This window comes from Acomys minous (genome assembly GCF_964271855.1).
Source record: "Acomys minous genome assembly, chromosome: 1".
In the NCBI taxonomy this organism is placed as follows: Eukaryota; Metazoa; Chordata; class Mammalia; order Rodentia; family Muridae; genus Acomys; species Acomys minous.
The window spans coordinates 78,499,496-78,522,489 of record NC_140483.1 but is presented as its reverse complement, the minus strand read 5'-3'; the positions used below and the strand labels follow the sequence as shown (position 1 = coordinate 78,522,489).

General features: G+C 36.9%; 1 protein-coding gene across 4 annotated transcripts in view; it reads right to left on the bottom strand.

Annotated features, from left to right (window-relative positions):
- The window catches only part of LOC311591254 (contactin-associated protein like 5-1-like), an 869,459-nt gene that overhangs the window by 50,454 nt on the left and 796,011 nt on the right, over positions 1-22,994 (bottom strand). For all 4 annotated transcript variants that reach the window (XM_084770689.1, XM_084770692.1, XM_084770691.1 and 1 more), the window contains 2 exons: positions 17,900-18,030; positions 1,957-2,041 (listed from right to left, as the gene is read on the bottom strand). In XM_084770689.1, coding sequence (XP_084626815.1) covers positions 1,957-2,041; positions 17,900-18,030 — 216 coding nt within the window. The remainder of the gene's footprint in view (positions 1-1,956; positions 2,042-17,899; positions 18,031-22,994) is intronic.

Here is a 22,994-nt window from a genome sequence, read left to right as displayed (position 1 = left end):
ATTGTGACCAAAGCAAAGGCATGTTGTGTACATTAGTTTTAGACATATTAATCTCTAAAATGTCACCCATCTCCAGTAGGGTCCATGTGACAAAAATAACACAGGCCTAAGACTAAGACCCCTTTTAGGCTAAGACTCCCAAAGAGGGGAGAGTCTCATGGACTGGGGTATATATTCCCATCAACAGAGAAACTGCAGTTTCAAAACTCTCTTTGCTGGAGCTATTCTCTCTAACTCCAAGTGCATTTCACTCCCAAATTGGGACTCCTCAAACAGCAATGGTTGCTATGCGACCCTTGCCTGGGACTCTAGCCAGGGACTGTCTGTGGCCAAAGTAGTTCTTCTTCACTTCCACTTATTAAAAGAAACATGACTAGAAATTAATCATTAGTTAATAAGTAATACTATGCAGACAATGAAATGGAGTATTTCAAAAGATTCCAGGTAGTGGAACAAGAAAAATAGAATAGGGAAAAAATGTCCTGACACACAGGTGCTGGGTACTAGTTTTATTATAATAAAAGTTTCATCAGGGAAAGCACGTTGGCCCTGGACAAAGAGAACACATAGCACATATTGTCCTTGGCTGGTGCCATAGTTTGAGCAGGACCCCTGGGCCCAGATCTACCCTTCATAATGTTCTTAATATGTGCGGTAAATTTCAAACCCTTACCCAGATATAGCTAATGGACAGGACATTCCTCACAGTTGAGTGAAGAGTGGGGTTTAACTTTCACCTGAACTCTGGTGACCCATATTTGACCATGTGCCCTGGATGGGGAGGCCTGGTGGCACTCAGAGGAAGGATAGCAGACTACCAAGAAGAGACTTGACACTCTATGAGCATTTACAGGGGGAGGAGGTCTGCCTCAGTCACAGTCATAGGGAGGGGAGTAAGGGTAAAATGAGAGGGAGAGAGGAATGGGAGGATACAAGGGGTGGGATAACAATTGAGATATAATCTGAATAAATTAATAAAATATATTTTTAAAAAGAGAACACATACTTATTGATACTAAGCCAATAACTTAAAAGTGATGACATATTTTTGCTATTTTCTCTGCACCTTGTATTATTTCAACTCAAAGTCGTAATTCAGAATATGACAACACAATAAGTTCACATTCTGTACCTGTACCATGTATGCTTGATTACTCACTGACTTCTACAAATCTGCTCTGTGAGAAAATGCTGTCAGAAAATGTAACCAAGAACCCCCCTGCTCTCCGAAAATGTATATAATGCTAGACTGTTTGACTAAAAAATACACTCAGATGGAAACTCAAACTTGAGTCTCCTCTGTTTGTCACTTCACCTTATGTCTATTTACCTGTGTTCCATGAACCTCCAATCCCAAGGACCTATCCCTGATTGAGCTAGTGGTCTGTGACACTAAAAGGGATTGTTTAGGACCACATATTATTTAAAATAGCTCGTTCTTCAGGAAAGTGTAAAAAGGTCAGTGTTGTACTGGTAATAAATATTTTAAACAGTGAAATTCACAAAACTGCATTAAAAAAAGAGGAGAATGTGTGCTTGTAATGTGAGGTTAAATCCTCATTCTGTATCTAAGCCTCCTGCCTCATTCCTTTAGTTCAAAACTAAGGAAGATACAGTAAAAAGTTGTCTATCTAAAAATTATAATTATGAAATTTAAATTAAAATGTATTTTCCTTTTTGCTTGATTAATTTACCTTTCTTCTTGTATTACTAACAATTAACCAACAAAATCATTACCACAAATAACCACCCATTAACTATGAACTAACCAAGTAATAAAGCCGACATGCAGGACATTCTGCAACATTGCTATATGTGTGCCTTAGTTTCAGAACCTGCATCAAGACCACAGATGGGAACAATGTCTTCAGTTCTGATTCACTCAACACACCAACAGCGACTACAAACCCGTTACTTTTAACAGGACCCATTGAGAGTATACAGCACAAAACAAACCTGTGACTTTGCCTAGGATGAGTGACCTCACTGTCAGGAACTCAGTTTCTGGGGAGAAGTTATAGCTGAAGAGTTGCTGGTCTACCTGTGGGAAAACAAAACAAAGACATCTACCCAGGCTTTCAGCAATCCATTTGGTAAAGAGCTCTCACACCAGGCAGGCTCCTCTCTGAAATTTTCTCTTAAGCTTGATTCAAATTGTCCCACCAGTTGTTCCAGAATGAACACAAAGAAACCTTTTTTTTTTCATCCATGCAAACTAAGATTTTTTTTTTTACAGGTTTCCATTCCCTTAGATACCCTACAGAGTTATTATCAGGTATTTACTTCCCCACTGTGAATGTGACACCAGATTCTTCTCCAAAAACAAGTAAGTGAAGATGCACATTTGGTACATTAAAAGGGACCCAGCAGTACTGCATATTTCATTTCTTCCTCCCTCATGTTCTTTTTTTTTGTTTGTTTGTTTTTTTTGGTTTTTTGAGACAGGGTTTCTCTGTTTAGCCTTGGCTGTCCTGGACTCGCTTTGTAGACCAGGCTGGCCTCGAACTCACAGCGACCCGCCTGCCTCTGCCTCCCGAGTGCTGGGATTAAAGGCGTGCGCCACCACGCCCGGCTATCTCCCTCATGTTCTTACAGGCACCACCATTTTCCTTTCCTCCACGGACCTTTTCCTCCATATACCTCCATATTCTCAGGCGTGGACTGTAGGACTGCCAAGTCATGAAATATACTTGAGCCTGGTGCCTCCCTCTTCCTGCTTGAGTACTGGGTTGTTGCTGGATCCCAGGTGGAGGGACCTTCCCAAACACAGAGGGCCCTCCAGGAACCCCTGCCACAAACATGTGGACTATTGGGTACTTGTTGGTACGAGACACCTGAGCATCCAGCATTTGGAATTGGGTGAAGCAGGATTGCCAAGGTTGCCTACTCCATCTTTCAAAATGTCTCACCGTTTCAGCTAAACAAACACCAGGAGGACACAGGAACTGCAGGGCTTTTGGGTGGGTGCTGTTTGGCCTTGGTGAAAGATTTTTCCAGTTTACTCTCTGGTTACAAGCCTGGCCCTCCCAAGTGTGGTACTCTGGTCACCTGATCCGCGACACCACTGGAAAGCCCCAGCTCCTACTGCATCAATTGTTTCAACAGGTAACAAGGAATTTTTCCCTTGAAATTACAGATCGGGGAAGTAAAGGTTTTATCTATCTTAAATGTATTCATGTCTCTGGCCACTATATATTGATTTAGCTTGTTTTATTTAAATGTACAAATGTATTGTTTTCTGTATAACTTGTTATGAATTATTAGTTATTGGAGATGGTTAAAAATCTGTAACATCTGTAACAAAAAGGTTAATTTAAACTTGTAATTTAGACTTTGAGCCATTAAGCATCAAGTGGGCTATGTCAGCAGGTCTCTAAAAGTACTTTTAAATTAAAGTTTTTATGTAATTCTTGTCCTGTATTTAAAACTAGACATAAAAGATTAGATTTAAAAACAGTGTTTCTATAATAAGGTAATAAAGCTGTGTCTCCAGGATATATAGGTTAAGATTATACTTTGAACCCTTATCTAATGATTTATACTTTGTTTATTGGGTATGATGATTACGATTTAAGTACAAACATTTGTTTAGAATGTACGTGTGTGTGTGTGTGTGTGTGTGTGTGTGTGTGTGTGTGACACATGTGTTATTATAACCATGTGAACTATATGGTCTGTAGCCTTCCATAGGATTCCAGCATCTTAAGATAGCCATGTGCTACAAGGCAACAATTTTAGAGCCTCTTGGTACTAATAAACTCTCTATTTGTTATAAAGGTTAATTCAGATTTAAAGACTGCTATATTGTTGATGTTAGAAATGTGTAATACTAGAAGATACATTTAAGAGATATTAATTTTAGAGATATTTAATTGTTTATACTGTTAAAATTTGGGTTTTGTCTTCTAAATTTATGGTTATCATGTTCTATCTTCACTCTTAAAAAGGTAGAAATCAGTGCCTTAGGACTATGCTTGGCATTATTTTCTGAATATGGCTTTGTTTTTACATTGCCTGCAATGGGATCTAACAACACGTGGCTGGCAGCCATGTTGATTCAGTAACAAAAGGATGGGACCATAACCTCTCTGTCATTTTAAATAAGGGCAATCACTTGGCTGGGAGCCATCTTGCCATAGCTTTGCCACTATCTTGGCTAAGGAAAGTCACATGACTAGCAGCCATTTTCATTGTGGGAGACTCAAGCTTCTGTACTGAAGGCTGACAATTGATTGTATTCAGTTGACTTGTTTAGCACCAAGGGAAATCTCTGTCCTTTAAGCTACCTTTTGATGTTCAGTTTTAATGATGAAATGTGGCAGAATCAGCAAAATTTACAGTCCCTCAATGAACTGCATCTATGATTAAAAGTTTTGCTTTAATGTTAGTTCACAGATATATTTAAAGTTATCCTAATAACTGTTAAAGTTTATGGTCAGCTATATCAGTGAATTAGTTGCTTGATAGTTAATGAAAGAATCCCAAGGGAATGATGACTCATTTTCTATATGGGGTATATTGTTTTTGGTTGCCCAAATCTTTGAATATTGACACAAATTCATGTTATGTTTTGAATACAGCATACTATGTATCAAATCTTTTAAGATAGTATGTCTATGTAATTCTTAAAAATGCTATGCGCAGATCCAGTCCTTTTAAAAGGTTCTCTCCCAAACAGTTTAAGATAACTAATGCTTATGGTTTTGTTAGGTACTACTTCAGTTAATCACATGTGTTTTCTAAAATAATAAGCCAATATACTAAAATTAGACAGATGTGGTCCTCTAGCAATTTCCTGCAAATTATAGATTATAACATTGTGTTTTATGTTTGTAAAATATAGTTTAGTGCAGATAGCTGAAGACAGACAAGAATTGAGCACTGGTATGCTGACCCTCAAGCTTGTCAGAGATCTTCTGAATACAGCATTAAATATATTTAAAGTAATTATGACAGAGAGTCCACATCTTAGTAGTAACCCCAAGGTCTCTGAGAAGAGTTGGCATGGCAAACAACTCCAACCCTGGGTTGTGGTATTCTAACCACTGGGCAAAACCTGCCCCAATGCTTCATCTGCTGCTAGGCCTAGTATTTACTGTGGACAACAGGCTGGACATCTGGAGAGTTATTGTCTCATATTTCTGAATTCGAAGTGAGGTCAATCTCTTCTATGTTCTCCTTCCTAAGAAACAGCCTCGTATCTTCTGTGCCTCTGTGCCTGATGGCCAGGCTGTCTCTCCCATGGTGCTATGTTATCACTGGAGACAGCTGAGACAACTCTCTAGGTACAAGGATATGGTGAGTCATTTTGATTGGTCTATAAAATTGTCTAGGTTACAATTTAACCTTCTAAGGTCTCTGATTACATTGAAGGCTAAGAAGATGGTAGCTTGACAGCTAGAGGACAATTAGATCCACTGTTAGTACATTAGTCATTTCATTAGCTAGTTAAAACTACTAGGTAATAGGTCTCTTCTTTTATTAAAATTGGCAAACAGGCTTGCCTAGCTCATTGGCTTCATTTTAAATGGTAAACAGTTTTCAGTGTAACTTGTTGTTAATCCTTCTTTTGGATGACTGCATTCAATATTCAACTGTCTGTGTCTCTTGGTGAATAACTGGAAAAAATGTAGATTATATTAGGTCTGAGGAAATGAAAGTTTAAGTTACGTGAATCTAAAGTATTTGAGGGTCTGAGAAAGTGTTTAAATGTTGAAAAAATGCAAGTTATAAAAGAAATATTTCAGAGTCTAAGAAAGTGCTATAAATGCTGTTAAGTGTGAGTTATAAAAGTTAAGGATATTAAGAGCAGTTTTAAGGTATATAAACACAAGTTGCAGATTTAAAATATAAGAAAAATAGGACCAATAGAGTTCTGTAGCACTGGTGGCTTATTAATCAGTCCCAACCTCAAGATTTTAATTGGCCTTTGCTTATATTCTGAATATAGACTTAAGGTTGCTTCCCATCATGCTAAAAATGTATCTGTTCAATCTGTATATCAAGTCTTCTAGACTGGAAAATGAATGTTCATATTTTTACTGGAGTATTGGTTTTGAAGTCATTAGCCTACTCCACCTGTTTTATAGATACAATTTTAACTTCTGTTTCTAGTCTGTATTTGTCTCAGCAGATTTTTAGCTTGCTAAAAGACTCCATTTGGAACTGCTGAGATCTGGACCTGCTGGAAGCTGATATAAACCAATCTCTCTGATATGACTCCCTATCTCATCAACTGGATCAGCTAAACAGATGCTTTTTGTAAGTGCCCTATTTGACTAATTTTTCAACTTTTCTAGTATCTGATAACAGAACCCCTAATGTCAACATGAAGAAGTTATAAATGAGAATGGCCTTGCCCATTTTCCAACTTTATAGGCTGAAATGCTAAGTCAAGGGTACCTCTCTGGCATGAGGGCCAAATGGCTATAAGAAAATAGGCTCTTAGTTCTGTTTAAACCAGTCATGCTTTGAGCCCCATTATATTAAGCAAGATTGGGCACCATCTAGCTAATGGTCATGAAGGTGTAGTACCTGGCCATACAACAGGTTGATACAGAGGAATAAATTTCAGGAAGAACCATGATTGGGCCTTCAGTGAACCTGTCAGCGGTCACTTTAGACATTATACCTCATTAGTGTTATTCAACCAATAGATGATTGTCAGGCTAGGAAGCCCCTGCTTTGGGGTGCTGGGAGGGATAGGAACCTTTACATTTACCCTCAGCTCAGAGACTGAGGCTCTTTCTGGATACCACTCTGTTGATAACCAGTCAGTCCAACTATAGTCAATTAAAGATCCTCATATATATTTTATGGGTATTGAGTCCTGGTGGTCTTCTTTTGGGTCTACCAATCTGGGTACAGCAGCTCATGCTGGCAAGGAAAATGTTTCATCAACTGAGGCCTTCCCTTTGCCCTCCAGTCTCCAATATGAACATCTAAATGATACTATTCTCATAATTTCAAAGTGCAAAGGCTAGACAGGAAGACAGACAGTTATACGATGGTCTAAGTGAGGTTGTTCTGCATGGGGAAAATCAAGAGGTTCAAGAGTAATATCTAATCTTCCCATGTAGTTCCTCTTTCCTTATTGCTCTTTCTACACACAATCAGTGAGTGACTCTCTTCAGGAGCCTCTTGACCTTGTGGTTCATCCTATAACTTTATTACAGGTATTACTAATAGTTTATGGTTTAATTCTATTTCATTGTTTTTTAGTTAAACTATAATATTTCCCATTTAGTAAACAATGTATGAAACAGGACCCATATACATATTTCCAAATGTCTTTCTCATTGTAGTGCTATGAAATATATTATCAGAGAAAGATAAGTCCACAAAGGTGATTAACTTAGCTAAGCCACACATTAGTGCATAAACAGTTGTCCATGACCATGTTGCTTCCAGACTTGGGATCTCTGTCTTTGTGTCCACATAGACATGATTGTCTACTAGTTCTTGAAAAGCCAATTTAACAGACAAATTAACAGAGATGGGAAACTGTAGGAGTGACAGGGATTTTACTTGGTAGCTGAGTGCAGTTATGAGCATCTATTCTTTCTTTCTTACAGGTGGGCCACTTTCTGACATGCTCCATACAGGCAGACCTGGGGCTAAGGGTATAGCAGGAACCTGCTTTTTGCTGTTGTTGTGTTTGTTGGTGTTTTTTTGTTGTTGTTGTTGTTTGCTTGTTTGTTTGTTTGTTTTGGTTTTTTGTTTTGCTTATATTAAACAACTTTTCTAGATGAAAGAGAAAGAAATACATATTGGCTTGGGATAGGGGTAGAATGGTCAGAAAGACAAGTGAGATATCTCTCTGGTTCAACAAACCAACTTCATGATAAAAACATAAAGTCTCTGGTCTAGTCTTTTTGGCTTTCTTCAGAACTTTGCAAATAGCAGGTGGCTGCTTATTACTGACTATAAACTGATTACTGAAAATTACATAGAGAGAGAGAAAAGAATCACTTATGTCTTAATGATCTCTCTGTGTTCTACTTCTCTTTTTATTTCTGAAAAAGACAGGCAACATAAAGATACTAAAAATGTTATAGTTCAGGCCTGATCCTTCTGGGTAGCATAACTATAGATATTTTTATTTTAGGCCCACAAGTCACATCTTCTGAACTCATTGGTGGTATAAAAGAATCTCTGTACAGTGTCAGGTTGACCTTAAACTCTGCTTATGATCAGCACACCATTATTAATCAATGAAAAATTCCCCACACAAGTCCAGCTGCCCACAACTTCCAGGCACAATTTCACATTTACATTGAACTTCTTGATAGCAAAATAACTTGAGTCAGAACTGATGATCATGTTCTACGATCCTCTCACCTATATGAGATAATTGCAGTTTTACCCTTAAAATATGCAATACAAACACAACTTCCCCTTAAGGACACAATTCAAACCCTGAACTGTCTGCCTCCCTGAGCTCAGAAAATGAAGTTTTCACTTAAACTTCTGAGTCTGAAGTGAGCTTTCTTGGCTTCCACTCAGAACACATTTGGTATATTGGTGGGGAAGCCAATTGCTCACATATGTTTGGGAATCCCTATCTGTAAGTCTGAATATGTTCTATAGTACCAATCTGCAATTTGAGACCCAAAAGAAGAATTGGACACAGTAGATCTCCTAAGGTCAGAAGAGGTCCAGAGATGTCCACCCCATCTCTGGTTCCCTCTTGGGAACACCTGGAATCAGTTTGGCCATATATTGTCAAAGTCTTGAGACTTTGTTATTTTTACTTGACCTTTTTCCCTTTTGTCTGTTTTATGGTAGTCATGTAAAACCTTTTTCTATGTCTGCAATATTACCATGGCTGTAAATTTTTCTGATTGTTTAATATTTTACATTTTATATTCTGAGAAAAAGGCCATTCATTTGTTGGCCATGAGTTTTAATTCTTTTCAAATATTCTCAGAAAAAGAGGCAGCAAAAACTAAGAGGCAATGCCCTTGAAGCCTGGTACTTGTAGCCGGCAGTTTTCTGCCTAGATCAAATTGGCAGGAAGTCCAAGCTTTAATGAACTCTAGTTATATGCTCTGAGCTCTGCTGCTGGTGCTATGATCTGAGCTCTAGTAAGCCCAGAATCCTTGACAAGGTGAGGAAAGCACAGGCGCTTGAGCAATGGGAACTGATATGGACATTTCCTAGGGCTTGGTGGTAAGTGGTGACCATATGAAGCCACCAATAAGGTCCCTTTCAGTACTAGGCACTCCTTAGACTCCTTGGTGATGGGCTCTGCATAACTTTACTTGGGAGGCTGCATCTGTGCAAAGCATTTGCACCAGGGGCTTGTGTGTAAAAATATCCTGGGCAGGATGTCAAACTCAAAGAGCCCTAGTTTCTCTATTATCTTCCAAAATGCCCTCCCCCCAGCATTTAACATTTAGATGTAAGATCGATTTAGATTTATTCTTTAAAACAATGAAGATCAATCAGAACTGTATCTAAAACACCCACAAATAAGTAATATGTTAATCAGACAAACAACAAGAAGTTCCTCCCTTGAAACTACAGCTAAAAGATAAAGATAAGATTTTTCTGTTTTAAATATATAGGTATATGGCCACTACATTTTTGTTTCTGACTACTTTTGAATGTATACATTTATTATGTTCTGGACATCTTAGTTATGAGTTTTTGGCTTTTGGGTATCGTTAAAAATTTCTAACATCTGTAACAAAAAGTTAACTTAAGCTCATAATTAAGGATTGAAGCCATTCTATACAGCAAAAAAGAAGCACGTCTTCAAATGTACTTTTAAATTCGAATAAGATTTTACATAGTTTTTGTCCTGTCTAAAAAAACAGGCTTATAAAAAATAAAACTTAAAACTATTCTTCATTAATGAGGTATTACAGCTATACCTCTATGTATTCATGTACAAGAACTTTCTTGCTGGTAGCCAAACTTTGTAACATGAAAATAATGCACTTAATATTGAGTTTAGAAACACTGAATTTTTTACAGTGTTAAAATTTGTTTTTATCTTATGAGAAATTATGATTGTGCTCTATAACTTCATTCTTTAAAAAGGTACTTTATTGCAAAAATAGCTTTCTAAACAACAGTTAGATATATATGTGAGACATTTTAAGATTTATTAAATATTTTATAATACTGTCTTTATTGGTATATGAACTTGATAAATAGATAAACTAAAAATATTGACTGTCTCTAAATCTAATTCCTTTTTACTGTCATTTGTTCCTTTTCTATAAATACCAATTAATTATATTAATTATTAATATCCCTTGGGGAAAGAAAAAGAACATTTGTTCAGATAAATCAACTTTCTTATGTTTTATTCCTTGTAAATCTGAGCCAGCCATGAACTTATGAATTAAATGCATGTAATGCTACTAAAGTGATCTGGGCACAGGTTAAGTCCCATCTCCATGGGCATTGGAGCAATTCTGATTTAGCAATGAACATACAGTCTACATATTAATAAATTACACCTAAGTTGGAATCCACCTCAGTTTCCACGGTGGCAAATAGATTCTAAAAATCTCTCATTCCTTTGTCTCATAACAATTTTTTGGCCTAGTATCATCAATTTAGAAATAAATCTGGGAATGGTGCTTATTTTGATTCTTGTCATTCCAGTTATCATCTGTGGCCTAAGAAGTGTGCCATGTGTGCTATACAACAAAATTTATAGACATACTTTTTTAGAAAAATTAGCTCATGTAGAACCCAAATAATGCTATAAATAATAACCACAACAACTTTGGCCTAATGATTTTCTTGGGCCTAGTGACAATTTTCACTCTGACTGCTAATATTTATAGTACACTTCTTGAGATATAACATACACTTCTTGAGCTATAACAATTTGTCCAAACTGGCTTGCATATTTTCTTTCCTTTGGATGCCCTTGAAACCATAAAAACTACCAGCCTAAGAACAGGCTATCATGCATTGGCAAAATATATCCTTAACACAGAACTGTTAAAAATTGAGTTAGGGGATTGATAAAAACATGATTATAAAAAAAATCTGTGTTCTGCCATGGTTTATCAATGACTAAACTTATGAACAGCAATGAGGGGAAAAAAGGTAAAATCAAATGTCCAGGGAAAATATAATCTTATCTGTGTTTTAAAACAATATGCATCTATCCTTGCCAACTGAATTCTTCGTTAAAAAAATAAAACACTCTCATTAACAGTTAGTCAGGATGTAAAAAAGACACTGACTCATAAGGTCTATTCAGGGTAAGAAAGACAGATTTAAAGATATCTATTTAATTTCCATCTTTTTACTAGCAATATTAAAAAAATATATGTGTTTTTGAATAAACTGGGCCATATGGGGAACTGTGTTCTACAATGATATTCTATGTGGGAGTCAGAAAACTTCCTAGTTTCTGTATTTAGGGATGTTGATGATGAAGGAGTTTCAGTTCAATGGCTGTCATTTTATTATGTACTGTCAAAGATAATTTAGATGTTCAAATTGCCAACTGGCTCATGAATGATTCTATTCTTCAAAATATCCATGACTATACTTATGGTCATGACTAATTTCCAGGGTAGGTTTTGTTTCACCTCCTATATTTGTTTTCAAAATTTAAAAAAGTAAATAATTACTACATATTGTTAAGGATAACTGGGAGATGCAAGTTGATGGTCTGTCAGCCATTTCAGGTGGACAGCTGCTTGGTAATTAATAAAGAAGTAGAAAAGGTTACTTTCAAGAGACTAATACATAACAATGTTAATGCTAAATGCCAGATTGCTACCCATCCCTTTCAATAGAAATTAAAAGAGATATTAAAAATTACAACTACCTATATTTTGATATTGAATCTTCATATACTCAGGCTGTACCTGAAAATTAGGGCAACAAAATCCTTTAAAAAAATCTCCCTACTAAAGGGAAGGCTTATAAAACCTCCATGGGAAAGCTATGACTACAATATTGCTGTTTCTTGCTGTTTTGTGTCTGTTAAATGCATCCACTGCTGCTAAAACATATTGAGCTATGTGTCTGATCTACCTTTGCTTTACTTTGTTACCTGAAACAGTTTCTTGTTTAGATCAATATGTTTTAGAACTTTGGTGCCAGTGTTTATGATTATATTAGGCAAAGATAGTTATATAACAATTTGAATATTGATGTTCAGACCGCACATGATAAAATATTAATGGTTGTAATCTATACAAATATCCAGGTCAACCAACAGATCTGATATGAAGAGATTTATTATATATAAATAGAGATAAAACAGGAAAGAGATAGAAAAAATAAATTACAAGAATTCCTAGATGGAGGGAAAAAGGAACAAAGAAATACAGAAACAGAGGGAAGGAATGAAGTAAGACTAAGAGTGAGACAGAAAAATTAAAAAGAGAACGACAAAACAAAACGATGTCCCATTCCCAAAGTGGGATGGATAATTTTGGGTTGTTCAATGGTAAATGGACAGGTATAGTCATTTTAGGTAGTGTTGGTTGAAAACAGTTAATGGTCTTAGGAAGGGGGAAAAGCAGATGTAGTTTAGAACAGATAACTAAAGACAGACGGAGATTGTTTAACTCAGATATGCTAACCCTCAAGCTTATCAGTGATCTCCTATGTATGACATAAAACTTATTATGACAGAGACATTACAAATCCTAGCAGTAACACCAGAAGGTCTCTGAGAAGAAGGGTCATAACTGAAGACTTCAGCTCTGGATTGTGGTATGGCTGACACCAGTTACTCTCCTGCTGCTAGGGTCCAGCATGAATTGTGTACAAACTGGACACCCAGAGAGATATTGTTTTATATGGCTAAAAACAGGATGACTTCAGTTTCTCTGATGTTCTTTTTTCCACAGACATAACCTCTCTTCTTCTGTGCCTGATGGCAAGACTGCTTCTGCCTATTGTGCCATCAAAACCACAGGAGATAACTGTCAAGGTGATGGCTTGACCAGGCATCTCTCTAATGTTAATTGATATGCAAATTCATCTAAATTATCCTCAGGTCTCTGATCACAATGGTAGCTAAACTAATGATAACTTGACAGCTAAAAGACTATAAGATCCACTGAAATTTCATTAGTCAATTCATTATCTAGTAAAAGCAGATCATGCCACATTCTCCTATAAAGGCTTTATTAAAATTATAAACAAACAAGTGGCTGAGAGGTAATTCGATCAGTGAAGTGTGTGCAGCATGAATACAAGGGACAGAGTTTTTTTCCCAGAACACACATAAAATATCAAGTGTGGTGACCTGTATTTATAATCCCCGCACTTGGGAGGAAGAGGCAGGGAGATGCCTTGGACTCATTAGAAAGCCAACCAAGATTCCTTTGTGATTTGTAGATCTATGATATTCCTTGTTTCAAAAAAAAAGTACAGACATTCCTCAAAAAGACTGTCCACCAGATTCCACATGGTACCCACACATATTACATAAACAAGAAATTATAATTAAAATTCTTGTCATTCACCAATTAAACAGCTGCACTCTCTACCCTAACATAGACATGTTCAAAGATGTTCCTCCTACTCATTTCAGGATTAATATAGTAGGTAAAAAGTTAATTTCTGAGGTTATGGGAATTATTCGTGTAATATATCTAGTAACTATTTAGGATCATCTATCTAATTGGAATAACTAATAGCCATTCTTACCTTCTCCCATAGGCTACATCAAATCATTCCCTGGTGTTGTTTCCATGAAATTCTCTCAATAGCACCCCATGTGGCATGTTTCAAGGGATAGAGAATCTTTCTGGCTGATTCTTGTCTTATATGACTCATTTATAAATATTTCTTTTAATACAATGTTCACAGAGAGTTCAAAAAGTGTTTTTCCAACCAAGATACTCAGAAGCTTAAACCATAAAGTCATACCACTTCTCTTTGTTTAAGAATGAATGTGACACAACCAAGAATCACCTGGAAAAAAGTCTCAATGTGAGACTGCTTACAATGGATTGACTTTTTTGGACATGTCTGTAAGGAATTATTTTAAGTTAATGGATGTGGAAAAGACAGCCCACTATGGGCAGCACCATTCTCTAGGAAGACAGTCTTAAATTATATGAGAGTAGAGAAATAAAGCTGGACACAAGGAAAAAAGTGAATATATATATATCTGCTCTTAAATGTCAATGAGGCTAGTTGTTTTAAGTTCCTGCCACATTGACTTCACTCTTCTGGTGGGCTGTAACTTTGTATTATAAGTTAAAGTAAGCTCTTTCTGACCTTAGATAAGTTTTGTCTGGATATTTGTCACAGCAACAGAAAGAAAACTAGAATAAGTACCATTCTCCAAAAAGTCACATCAGTCTTTGTAAAATAGCACCTGCAACCATGTGGCATTTATCCATTTAGTTTACAAACATTCATTGAGGGCCTGCTTCTTGGGACTGTTTGGTGAAGAGGGAGCTCTGCAATAATAAATGCGAACCAGGTTCTTGTTTTCCTCAAACTTACACTCTATGCAAGGGCTATAGGACATAAAGTAAGTGAGTAAGTAAGTAAGTAAACAAATAAACAAATAAACAGACAGACAAACAAATAATATTCCATAACAGATAGCATGAGTAACTAAAAGGAAACAATAAGATGAGTTAAGGACAATAGGCAATGTAAGGTAAAAGTTGAGGTTAAAATTTGCAGGACATCAGGAGAGGTATGGATGGGGATAGACATTAATAGCACATGCATAAGATTCTATAATATAAAGTTGAATAAGAGAAGCCATTACGTGATTATAGCTAAAAACAGTAGGAGTCTAATAGAGTTCCATTTGCACTACTGGGTAGGAAAGATGAAAGAAGACCCACAAACAGACAGAAGTGATCAACTAATGGGGTAGAAGAAACCTGAGGGAAGAGATGATCTATTCAAACAAAATGCAAGTCATGCCCCAAAAGGTGACAGAAATTTCTGCCTCAAATGTCAGGAATATGACAAGTGAGTCAAAGGCTAACTTTCCCTGAGGTTGTGTAGCAATTTCCTCTGTTGGAGGAAAGCTTGTGTGCAGTAAACCATGGATGGGCCTGTCAGCAATGAGAGGCATGCATCATAGTGTTTTTGGGTTAGAGTCTGTGGCTCCTGGGATACTATATGCCTTTCAGTTCCTCAGAAATGGAGGCAATACCTTAGGCAGTGAAATGTTAAGATTATTTTGTATTTTCGTGCATGTTCTCTTAGAAGTCAAGGAAGCATGGAAGTGTAACAGAACAGTTGGTCTTAGCCATTAATCTTATGTACCTTGTACAGGTTGGAAACATTACTTTATCCTGACCGATTCAACTGTATTTGTCAGTGCAATCACCAACCATATTCTGGTGCTGGTAAGGGTATAAAAAGCCTGTTTACTCTCAATATAATTATCACAGCCTCGGTCCTTCTCTGGCCCCTTCAACCTGAGCCTGGTTTTACTCCTTGACTAGTCATATTAGATAACCTTGGCTTGGGTAAGTAAGTAGGGGCATTATTCTTGGGGAAGTGAAATATAACATCCTACAGAAAAGCTCATTAATCTTAGTAAGTAAATGATTCAAAGGCTTCAGGATGTCTTTTATTGGCCAGATACACTAGGATTTGGCCTTTAGGTCCCTTAAATTAGTTGCCTGAAACAAGCATGTTCCTGTCTATTGATCTGCCTTCAAGTTGTACAGCACATGCCAAATTTCCAGTTTTTGTGACTTACAAACCATAATGGAGTGCATTTTGGTGATGTAGCTCTTTTTAAAACATTTTTACTGGTCTAACCTCTCATTCACTCTACTGTTAACAATTTCAGTAAAACTCACTGGCTCACTAATTTGGACTTAGTAGCATTCTTATGGTGGTTTGCTGCTTGATTCCTATATAGACAATAGTCATTCTTCCCCAGAAGTATTTCACACAATATTTCAGCACTGGATTGTCCAAAAGTACCCTTATTTATGTCTTTTTTTTTTTTGAGACAGGGTTTCTCTGTGTAGTTTTTGCTGTCCTAGACTCACTTTGTAGACCAGGCTGGTCGAACTCACAGTGATCTGCCTACCATTGCCTCCCAAGTGCTAGGATTAAAGGCTTGTACCACCCCATCTAGCCTATTCATGTCTTGAGAAGTACTATTTTTGTGTAACTTTGTGATTAAGGGGAAAGACTAAGGGAAAGATGGTATAATAGTTAATCTTGAGTGTCAATTATGTAGAATTTAAAATAACCATGGAAACAAACACAATCATGTTTACAGGGGAGTGCCTAGATTGAATTGAGGTGGAAAGACTCACTTGAAGGCGTGTGACACCATTCCAAACACAAGTTCTGGAATCAACAAAAAGTAGAAAGAAATGAACAACAGCATTCATCCATCTCTGCTTCCTGACTAGAAATGGAATGTAACCAGTTGCCTTGTGCTGCTGTGGCAATGGTGGACTGTCCTCACAAACTGCAAGCCTGAATTAATTTAAGCTCCTTTTCATGTATTTTTGTCACAGTGATTAATAACTAAAATGGAAGACGCACTTGGGAAATAGGTATATATTAACTTTCCCATGAATTTAAGCAATAGAATGATAAAGTCTATCAATCTGAAAAATTGATAAGAATTAGAATTCTTCCCTTGAACCAGAAACATCTTTGTTAGTTAGTTTGCTTGTTTGTTTTTGGTGCATTCAATAATTATCTGGTTTGTTCTTTAGGGAGCTATTTGGTGGAGCAACAAAGGTGTTAAAAAGACTACAACAGCTGGGTGCTCTGGCACACACTTTTAATCCCAGCATTTGGGAGGCAGAGGCAGGTGGATAGCTGTGAGTTCAAGGCCAGCATGGTCTACGAAGTGTGTCAAGTACAGCCAAGGCTACACAGAGAGACCCTGTCTCGAAGAACCAAAAAAAAAAAGGACTACAACATAGGAGCATGTTGTAGCTGTGCTTGTGAGAAGGCCAGGAGATCTGACTCACAGGCATTAAGGCAGGCCTTTGAGCTCTGGGCTATTGAGTTTAGGATGTGTGAGAGAGAGAGAGCAAACAAACTCTCAAATCCAGGTTGGAAGAGATATGATAATAAGAATGAGTGATGCCTCTTTTAAAGGATACATAGTTCTCAGAGGAAGAAAATGAAGTCATTTTCTAAAAGAGAAATTGCCATCTCATATGTTGGTGGCAAAGAAAGAGGAAGAAATTTGAAGTGACAATTTAGAGCAAATACAATGAATAAATTAAATTTGCCTAAGAAAAATAATTATCATCAAGCTTATTAACATTTCCATTTTATGTTATGATTAAAGATAATTAGTCTAGACTTTGGGTGGACTTTATTAAGATCTGCCCTGCTCTGCTCTTGGCTCTTTATACAGTGTTACTATTGGTACACAGAAGCTTACCACATTGTTTTTACAGAGAGCTCTGCCTGTGCACACATGAACCCTTCAAACCCTTCTCTAGCATTTTTATCCAATGAGCTCTTCCTTATCACTAAGACCCAGTGTGCACTAGGAACTAAGTGAATGTATAGAGGAGACCTGTGTCTTCCTAAGGTCTTCCACATCACCTGTGCCTTTCTCTGTAATGACCAGCACCATAAGTCCACTTCCCTGACAAACCTTGCTACAGTCTTCCATACTTTCTTCTTTGCACCCATGCCTTCTTCACTCAATCTGACTAAGAGCTGATTAAACATGAGCACAAGTAGACTTGCCAGTGTTTCCTGTTATCCAGTAGTTTCTGATGAAATAGCTATGGTGAGGGATTCAAGAATGTGCCTTTATAGCTATATTGCAGGTGACTGTGGTGCTGATGGAGTGTTGGACCATGGCTAAGGGCCAGGTTGAAGTCTGGAGCAATGCTATATATTCCAGTGTATGGCTTCTTCAGAAGCTCTTTCTTGTTTGAAGCGGAAGCCTTGGCATGTAGACGGAGTGGAAAGATAAGAAATGAAATACCTGAACAGAAAGTTCTGGCCCCACTCGGCTAATCTTCAACTGATGAACCCTTCGGTTTGCCAAATTCTCTGTGCTGGCAGTGAACACATGAGTTTCTTCCTTGCTTAGTCCATGGCGAATTTGTAAACTTCCTTGAAAGAAAAAAGGGGTTTTGTTGTTAGAATTAAGAATAGCAAATACAACATAGAAAGATGTAATCAAATTGTTCATAAATTGGCCATTTCTGTTTTCTGGGTCTCAATAAATATATAATATTATATTTTAATCCATATGTTCATCAGAGTTGAACTATGAACATCAGAATAGAGATACTAATTAAAATGAAGTGTGTTGTTGTTGTTTTTTGTGTGTGCCATTTTAAATTAAAGTGCTAGTTTCAGATCAGCACAATGGAGCACACATGTAATTTCAGCACTGTGCAGGCAGAACCAGGAAGGTCAGGCTTTCAGGTCAGCTGGAACACACAGGAAGACCCTGGATTATAAAAGCACCTAGAAAGAAAGGGAAGGAAGAAGGGGTCAGAAAGGGAGGAGAGGAATGGAAGTAAGAGATCAACTTTGACAAGCATACCTATTGACTGGCTTTGTAATTGGAATGTGAGATCATGAATATGGTATGGTTATTATCATGATCGCTTGCACTCTCCTTACTTCTGAGCTCGAGAAAGAGGAAGCCTCTTTGTTTTCACCTACTGCTATGTAATGTCTCCAATTTATACATGGTCAAGTTAAAGCATGGTAACCATTCTATATTTTCATGGCTCCTTAGGAAATTCAAATTTTACCAGGAGAGTATTTTTTCAAGCAATTGACCACTATCCATGAGGTCGGGAATTCAGACCACTGAACCTCAGAGCTTAAATAATGGAAGGAAACTAAAAAGGATTTAGGAGAGTCTGGAAATTCATATAAAGGATTTTCCTTTTTTTTTTTCTTTTTTTTTTTTTTTTTTGTCTTTCTGTATGTGAGGAGGAGGAACAGGATTCAAGAAGATAAAGCATTACAGCATAAACAGAATGAACACTGTGATATGAATATCTTTTTTTAAAAGCTACAGTATAGGGAAAAGTGCCATGGAAGACAATATTCATTGACTTCTTTATCCTAGGAATTTTTACTCATTTTACCTCTCAAACATAGCTATCTGAGATGGGTGAGCAGAGGTGCTCAAGTGTATAATGCATGTTGATTTGTCTATTCCTGTTGAGTCAGCTGCACTGTCCAATTGGAGTCTTCCCAGCCATGAGAAAGTATCTCTTTGAAACAGAGGAGAGCAAAAAATGTGAACACATTACAGTGTCATACACTGAGGAACATTAAGCAGAGAAATACATTTACTCAAATGTGTGAGCCAATAAGTATGATTCTAACCCATCCCTTTATATTTCCTCATTTATTTGACCTTCATCAACCCACTAATTTTTCCCATTGTTGGTTTTCATATGAAAACCACAGTCTGTGCTTAAGATTGAAATTCCTAGTCACTGTCCCAGTATCTGAATCCTCTTTTCCTTTCTCTGTACATTTCTGCGATAGTGAATATTCATTGTCTCTGTCCTCCCTAGGGTTCTCCATGCCACATTCATCCCTCAAACCTGCACAATGATAAACACTTTAGGTTTATAGTCCCAGAGGTAGTAAACTGTCACAGGGAACGCACTACAAAAATAACACACGAAAGAATGGGCTAAGTGCCAAGTGCAGGTCACAAGTGCATTGAGAGCAATGCATCATACTGTATTTCTGTCCCACTTGGTCTAATTTTTCTCTCTAGTACATTAGCAGTGCTGTGCATACAGAAGATACCACCTGTGCAAGAATATGGGCATAGAGTTGCTCTTTACCATGTAAAAATTAAAAATAAAAGTGATATTTGGCCGGGCGTAGTAGCGCATGCCTTTAATCCCAGCACTAGGGTGGCAGAGTCACATTTATTTCTGTGAAATTGTGGCCAGCCTAGACTACAAATGAGTACAGGACAACCAGGGCTACACAGAGAAACCCTGTCTTGAAAAACCAAATAATTTATGTAAAAAAGTATTTTTAAATGCAATTAGCTCCTCTTTTTCAAATATATTCCTGAAATAAACATTTGCAATAGAATGCATGATGGTCTCCAGAAGTGCCCCATGAAGTTTCAGTGGATTAATTTAATGTTGATACACTCAAATTCTACCTAACTTCTTTTTATTCCTTTTTTATACTATGGAGCCAATTTTATATCTTTATTCCTCCCTCCTGTCTTTGTGCCTCTGTCTGTGTCTTTCTCTTGCTCTGTATTTCTCTCTCTTCTCTCTCTCTCTCTCTCTCTCTCTCTCTCTCTCTCTCTCTCTCTCTCTCTCTCTCTCTCTCTTTTTCTGTATGTGTTAAAGATGTTTTACTACAGAATTGACTCTCTCCAAAGTTGTTTTCTGACCTCCACACAAATGGCATGTCATTTCTGCACATTCATAGAGAAACACACAATGAATATTAATGTAACTTTAAAAAGTCTTTGATTGAAGTTTTTAGTGTACAATTTCTACTTAAAATATAAGCCTAGAACTAAGTATAGTGATGAGGATTATTTTTTTAAAGATTCACATTCACATCCTAAAAAGTGCCCTTGTCAAACTGGACAGAATTGCATGATTTACCTTACCAAACTAATTTCATCATGGCTGAGTTTTGATTTGCATGTTATCTAGAAAGTTCTTTCCTTTTATCCCTTCATTTTACAAATAGAAGAAATCAAACCAATGCTGTGAATTGAAGAACTTCTGAATTTATTTACTTAATTTTTAGTGTCAGAAGTAGAAAAAAAAATCTAGCTGGTTCCAAAGCTCATAGTTTCCTTTAGAATGAAACAGCCCCAAGGACTCACTTATCCCTGTGCCTTCAACTGGGGAGAAGTTTTCACATTAGGCTTCTTACCCCATCAGAATTCTTATCCTTCAGAATTCAGCATGATGTTTTTTCTCTCAGGAAACTACCTGAACGTTCCAAGTTCAGAAGTCTGTTATCATTTCTATCCTATCATATGCTGTACTGTACTGACTATAATCTTCAAATTCTCTGGAAGTCAGGACCTATCTTTGGTGTGTGGGTGTGTTGCAGAAGTTTATTTGTATATAACTATATAGTATGCTTATATGCCAGGGAACATACCCAACTGTGCACCTGTGAAGCCTAAAGTGTCTTCTTTGGTTTATCTCTACCTTAGTTTTTCAAGCATCATCTCTTATTGGTTGACTTAGAGTTCACTGACTGGTTCTACTGGTTGGCCACAGAGCCCTATAAATCCTTACACTTCCACATTCTCAACACTTTGATTTTAATTTTAGCTTACCAGGCATGGATTTTTCAAAAACATTGGGCATCCTTACTCAGTTCCTCATGCTTGCACCACAAGCAATTTTTTGGTCAGGCCATCTCCCCAGGGCCTTAAATATATATTCAGTATCTTTGTGAAGTATATATCTTTAAAGAGATTTTAGTCTAGTTGAAGAGACTTAGGTAAAAGTCTTTATTGGTTCTGTGAAAAGTCATCAGGTATAAGGTACTTAAGTTCATATTCAACATGTTTGCCAATGAATTAGGAAGTAAGACTTCAGGATATAGGATGTATCTCAATGGTAAAGTGTATGATTTCCTTATGGAAGAGCCCACTTTGATTCATGTAATATCTCTCCATCTTCTACATTCATGTATTTTTATAAAACATAGTCAAAATAAGCATGCAACTTGTGAATCAATACTAATTAAATTGTTTCAATAGCTCTTCAATGCTATCAGACTAAGCCAATTATTTCAACAGGGTTAGAAGATGCTGTGCCATCTTTTGCCACCTTAAATTAAATTTAGTTCTCCCTTAAACTATGCTTTGCTCACCTATTAAGCTCTCTGAGCCCCATTTTCTCTGTTTCCCTGGTATGCCTAAATTGCTTAGGCATACCTTTGGATTATTACATTTGTTGCTTATTCCAGCTGGACTGCTCTTATACATCTTTGCCATAGAGAAGCAGCTCATTTACTAGATTGATCTAACCTGGTCAACAACTTGTTTCTTATGCACACAGACACCAATTTTTGCACTGCTGGCTTCCATCTGTTGTCATAGGATCAATATCAGACTTTAAAATTTTATATTGCTGTGAACCACAGATCTTCCATAATATCAATCAATTATACATCTCCCCATGCTTTACTTCTTTAACTTCTTCCTCTAAGACACAGTCTCCTCTATAAAATGTAAGATTTAGATTCACAGTTAATTTACTCACAAGAATATCAATCATTCTCAATATTTTCAGGGCCTATCTTCTCTCAACTCATTGAAGTTGCCCAGGTTACCACCATGACCATCCCTAGACAAGTTTAAGTTCCTTGACCTATTATGGCTCACTCTATGTGTACCAGTACCAGAAACAATAACTCTGTTCTTAGTGGGTTTACTGAGAGAAGAAAATGTAAATAATATGACCCATTAAAATTCATGGCCATCAACTTTTGTGACTCTTTCTGATATGGTTTCAATTCTGTGTACTTCCTTTGTCTAATCACCTTTTGGCTCAGAACATTTAATAACTATCTTCTTTCTCAGATCTCAGGTTTTCTTTCTCATTCCTCAGTCTCAGCTAGTGATATTATTTTTTTAAGAACACAGAAGCAATCAAATAATAACATTTGTAATTCATACATGGTATCTACTGTGACCTGTTAGCTCCATAATTTGGATGGTCTGCCATTCTTTCTGTTAGTTCTTGTTTAGGTTTTGTTTTTTGTTGTTGTTTTGTTTTGTGGGTGTGTGCACAGTTCTGTATAACTGTAGGTGAACACATGTGTAATCAGAAGACAATGTCATATGTCCTGACTTTGCTTTCCACCTTTAATGAGACAAGGTCTCACTTTTGACACTGCATACACTTGAATAACTGTTCTGTGAGTTCCATGTTTTCTCCAGTCTCTGCCTCCTATGCATCCTCTCTCATATTAGGAGTGCTGAAATTATAGACATGCACTATTGGGTCTGGTTTCTATGTGGGATTGTGGGGAAATCAAACTCTGATTCTCAAATTAGGCCGCGAATGCTTTGTCCATTGAGCCGTCTTTCCAAC